The sequence below is a fragment of the Drosophila sulfurigaster genome, chromosome 3, assembly GCF_023558435.1.
Source record: "Drosophila sulfurigaster albostrigata strain 15112-1811.04 chromosome 3, ASM2355843v2, whole genome shotgun sequence".
Classification (NCBI taxonomy): Eukaryota; Metazoa; Arthropoda; class Insecta; order Diptera; family Drosophilidae; genus Drosophila; species Drosophila sulfurigaster.
The window spans coordinates 14,935,211-14,940,426 of NC_084883.1; the positions used below are offsets into that span (position 1 = coordinate 14,935,211).

General features: G+C 38.2%; 1 protein-coding gene across 1 annotated transcript; it reads right to left on the reverse strand.

The window, feature by feature from the left end:
• Positions 1-2,076: 2,076 nt before the first annotated feature.
• LOC133842976 (uncharacterized) lies at positions 2,077-3,707 on the reverse strand. The gene has a single exon (XM_062276307.1). The coding sequence runs from the start codon at positions 3,572-3,574 to the stop codon at positions 2,087-2,089; it is 1,488 nt and encodes a 495-aa protein (XP_062132291.1). The 5' UTR covers positions 3,575-3,707; the 3' UTR covers positions 2,077-2,086.
• Positions 3,708-5,216: the final 1,509 nt, after the last annotated feature.

The following is a 5,216-nucleotide window of genomic DNA, read 5'->3' on the forward strand; positions in this document are numbered from 1 at the left end:
ATATGTGTTCCCAACGTTCCCTTCATTCACATGTTTAGCACTCAACCGCATTATGATCGAAAAAATGAAGGCCATTATGCCCACACGGATTTGCCTTCGCTCGATGTTTCCACATTGTTATAAGACTCATTTTGATAAATTCGACATTTCCATATAAAGCAGTTTTATCGTTGGTTTTTCGATCTGATTGATTCTTAAAGATGGTGATTGTGAGATTCAAAGCGGATTGCTTTTTGATGTGTCATGTGTCCGATATTTATGGTTTTTTAGCGATCTACAATAAAAATATAGCAAGACCTCCTCGTAATGTTAGCAATATTTTGTGTTGAATAGCAAACCATTATGTTTTAGTATCCGCAATAATATAATATCGATATACCAATTACTTACTTTTTATTTTTTGATCTTCCTTCAAAGATACGATTTTATTCGCAATTTATAAATTAATAAATGCATTTAAATGGACATTAATGATAATTCAAAAGAAAATGGGTATTCATTTTTATTTTATGTCACTAGAGATTAAAAAAAATTATATCAAATTATACTAAATTATATATTACCTAATCTATAAAAATGTCCTTATCTTTCCCTAAAAATGTGAAGCAAATTAAGTTAGTTATAGCTTTAATTGTTGGTTTTTAATTATCACAGAATTTTCTTTGTTCATTATAAAAGTTACGAAATCTTTAATTTCTTCTTTATTGTTTCAGCTTATAAAAGTGCTCTGGCACACTGACAAAAATTATGTATAACTTGTATTAAATTGGTAATATAATCTATTTTACTAATTATTAAGCATTAAAACTATAAATATTTATAAAGTTTAATATATTTCTAGTTACTTTCTCTTGTAATACTTCGAAGCAGTTCGACTTGCCTTGAGTTCTTGCTTATTATCTCATTTTTGAGTTGCGCAGACCGTAGCGACTTTTCTTGGAATCCGGCTCATCGGTGTCGACTTTAGATTTCACGTTCTTCTCTTTGGCTGTAGGGGAAGTTGTAATTTCGTTTTCGCTTACTGTTGTTGATTTCATTGCTGCATACTTTCGCTTCAGATCCTTTGTGACCCCTTCTTTAATTTGTTCATTGTTCATCGGGATCACTATTTTAGTCTCTACCTTTGTCATCTTGTTCATCTCTTCTCTAGCCTGTTCTCTACTCCTATTAAGCATTTTTTCTTCCGTCGCCATTCCTTTATTATGTAGCTCTTCTATAGCCCGCTCCTTGCTCATTTTATTTATCAACTCTTCTTTTTTCAAATAATTTTCTAGCAACGCCTCCTTACTCAATTCCTTGTTCAACTTTTCGACCTCTTTATGACCAGATTCTTATTCAGCAGTTTGGCCTCTTCTGTAATCGATTCTTCTTTTAGCTCCTTGGGTTTTTTCTGGAATCACGTTTGTATGTAGCTTCTTGACTTCTATAATCGGTTCTTTATTTAGTTCCTTCGGCTCTACAAGAATCATTCTATTCTCTAATTCCTTTGTCTTTTCGTTAATCGGTTCTTCATTCTGTTCTTTGACTTCTATATTCGGTTCATTACTCAGCTCTGTAGGGTTTCCTAGAATCAGTTTCTGGCCCAGCTCCTTGACATCTATAATGCCATCGTTATTTGGTTCCATGGACTTAACTATAATAAATTTCTTATCTAGCTCTTTAGTCTTTTCATATATGGGTTCTTTATTTAGCTCCTTGGGCTTTACTATAATCAGTTTCTTCTCTATCACCTTGATGTCTTTAACCGGTACTTTGTTCAGCACCTGAGGCTTAACTATAGTCAGTTTTTTTGTCCACCTTTTTGATCTCCATATTCATCAGTTCCTGATTTGGGTCGTTTGCCTCTACTTTAATCAGTTTCTTATCAAGTTGCTTCACATCTCCTTTAAGGGGTTCTTTATTCAATTCCTTGGGCTTTACTTTATTCAGTTCCTTCGCCACCTTCTTGACATCTCTTTTTATTGGTTTATTATTCATATTCTTGGATTTGTTGTCCAGATCCTTGGCCTTTTCCTTGATCGGCTCCTTGCTCAGCTGCTTGACATCTTCGTTAATCGATTCCTGTTTCAGTTCCTTGGGATTTACTTTAATCAGTTTCGGATCCATCTTTGTCAACTCTTTGTCCAGCTCCTGCTTCAGTTTCTTGGATAATTCCTCCACATTCTCTTTCTTTTCGTTCTGCTCCTTCCCCCTTCTCATTTCCCTTTTCATTGTCTGCTACGTTCTCATCTACTTCGGGCACAACACCGCATAGTTCCTGCATCACCTGCTCGAGCTCAAAGTCTTCAGGAAGTGAAGCCTCCACCTCAGCCACTGGCTCCTCTTCAGTCTTCACCTCCACAATTGGCGGAGGCGATGTCTCCTCGCTCTTTTGACTCTCCAGCTCTTCCTCGTCCTCGGAATACACAATGCCAATTGGCAGGTTCTGTTGAAACGAGTTCGCTTTGCTGGCATCCACTACAATGTCCTTATAGCCGCTATTCCTCGGGCCAAAACGTGGCAGATACTCCGCAAAGAACTCGGCAATCAACGCCGGATCCGTCGTTCCATAGTATCCAGCATATTCTGGCGCTGGCGCCGCTTCAGCCTGTAGCACGGTTTCCCGGGGATTCACAAGCTTGTGGGCCAACTCCTGCGACAACAGCTGCGCCGGCTGTCGACTGTTGCAGATGCGTCCGCGACGTGGCAGCAATTGATCCGCACTCGGTTCTTGTTGGTGCAGCAGTCGCACATCGTTGTGATAGAGCAACAAAGTCTGGAAGCGAGCACGTGCCAACTGCAAAGCTGAATACGTTACGTCCGTTGAGTCCAGCTCCCACTTGGGTGCGGACAGCTGTAACATCTGATCGGGTTGTCCGGCAGTGAAGTTCTCATGCAGATAGTACAACGTGGGACGCGCCTCAGCGTGTTGCAAGTGCTGTTGCACGCGCTTGAAGCCAATATCCAGCAGCTGTTGTGTGAAGTGCTGCACGTTGAGACAGCGAAACATGCTCTGGGTGCCACTGAGATGCTCCTGCAATCCAATGTAGTCCACCTGTAACTGTGTGCCACTCGCTGACCAGTTGAGAAATGTCACCAGCGGACTGCTTGCTGCCAAGTGGAGCTTGTGCACAAAGTTATGCTTGAGCAGCGCCTGACGCACCTGTTGCAACTCTGCCACGCTGCACGCTGAAATGTCCAGCGATTCCATGGGCTCGGGAGCTGCTGTGGCTGCCATGGCTGGCAGATCATTGAAGCTAATCGTGATCTCTGCGGTTGATAACTGCGGATCCAGTTCGCCATTGAGGAACTGACCTTCTGGCACACTGATTGTTATCTGTGGAATCGCTGGCTCCGTGTCCTTGCTGTGTTTAGGTGACGACGACGCCATGAGACTCTCCATCAGTTGCTTATCCGTCAGTGGCATATTGATGTCCATGTCCATGAGAAGTTGTTCCGCAGTGACAGCTCCGGTGTCATTGTTGTTCTCGACAACCTGGGGCATGCCGCTCAACGAATGGAGATACTGCAGAAAGTCTAGTTGCATATTGTCCCCTGCATTGGGTTCCTCCGCTCCCTTTTGATTTCCATCCATTGGTTGGTACTTTGGATCCCAGTAAATAAAATTAGTCGAACTAAAAGTCAAGGGAGTTTCTTTTTTTACGACCGAATCGCACACTTGTCTCGCATGAATGACTTTGTTTTTTGTTTGAACGCCCCTAATTCTCATAAGACCTGTCAAGCTAGTCTAGTGTTGGTAAACACCCAAAAAGCATATCGATAAACTCAAAATTCAGATGAACACAATCTGTCAAAATCCAATTTAGTGTTGAAGGAACTTTAAGCGAAAAAAATAATATAATAAATGATGTAAGTTAATTTCGCCGTGTTAGTCACTCGATTTGCCATTAGAATATTTATGTTTTACTTTCCAAGAAATCAACTTTATCGACTTAGCAACGTCGCACTTTACGGTCGTGTCTAGAAGAGGCAAATAAAAATAAATGGCTAAACTCACCGAGTAACAATAAGAAAGTATATTCAACATCGAAGTAATTGACGTGGGAAATACCCTGTACGTGAGCTGACCTTTTATAAGTATGCATTTACGATTTAAATTTTAAAAAAAATGTTAATAAAATTCTGTTAAATACCAAAGTTTCTTCTGTAATGTTAAACAAAAATACAAAATTGAATTTTTACATTTTTAAATATTTTACAAAAATTGTATTAATTCATTGAAATTTTTTAATACAAAAATGTATATAATAATGTACAAGTAAAATCTTATTAAATTCTTGAAAATATTAGAAAAAATATTGTATATTTCAGCGCAATAATTTGATTTCCAAGAATATTTGCTTTTATCTCAAAGTAATATGTGAAAACAACTAGTTTACATTGCAACTAAGTTTAAATTAAGAAATTATAAAACAATTAAAATAGAGGAACACAATCATTATGTTTGAGTAATAATAAATAAATAGAAGTTAAATTAAATTAATGAACCCATAAACAAAATATTTTTGTATGTAAAAGCATAAATGTTATCATATAATAATAGAAAATTTCTAAACTTCTTCAAAAGAATTTATGAAAGAATGCATAACTAGTATAACTCATTGATTTAAGCTTATCCAGGGTATAGCAAATAATATAAAATAATGCGTACAAAGAGCCAAACACATTTCATTCCATTTGAATGCATTTTATGTATTGTTTGCAATAAATCTATTGTTATTCATGCAGTTCCTCTTTTCCTTTCCTTTCCATTCCATTCCCTCTTCCCTTTTTCATTTCCCCATCGACGTCGCCGGCGTCACGCATTCAAATGGCGGCAAATTTCAAAGGGGGAAAGTATTGAAAAGTAGTTGGAGATGGGTTAAGGAACTTCCCCAAAAAATAAAAAAAAGGATACACACACGCAATATCAATAATAACGGCGAAGGGCAGCAACAAAAAAAGCCGCCAACATTTGACACTCGCTCTCCTCAATGTTTCTCTTGTTTATTATTAGTGTTGTTATTGTTGCAGTTGTTGTTACTGTTGTTGTTGTTGCTGGTCGGCGGCAACAGAAGCTTTAAATTGACATTTACATGAATATTTAATACACATCCTTTAATCATGAGGCGTTGGCAGTGTTTGCCCGGCAAATAACCAAGTTCCATGTTGGTTCATTGCCTGAATAAATTGATGGGCATGAACTTTGTGGGCATGGACAACGCCCCTCTTTGACC

What these genes read in the sequence shown, in the direction of transcription:
- LOC133842976 (XM_062276307.1), bottom strand. Translation starts at nt 3,574, where the DNA reads ATGGATGGAAATCAAAAGGGAGCGGAGGAACCCAATGCAGGGGACAAT.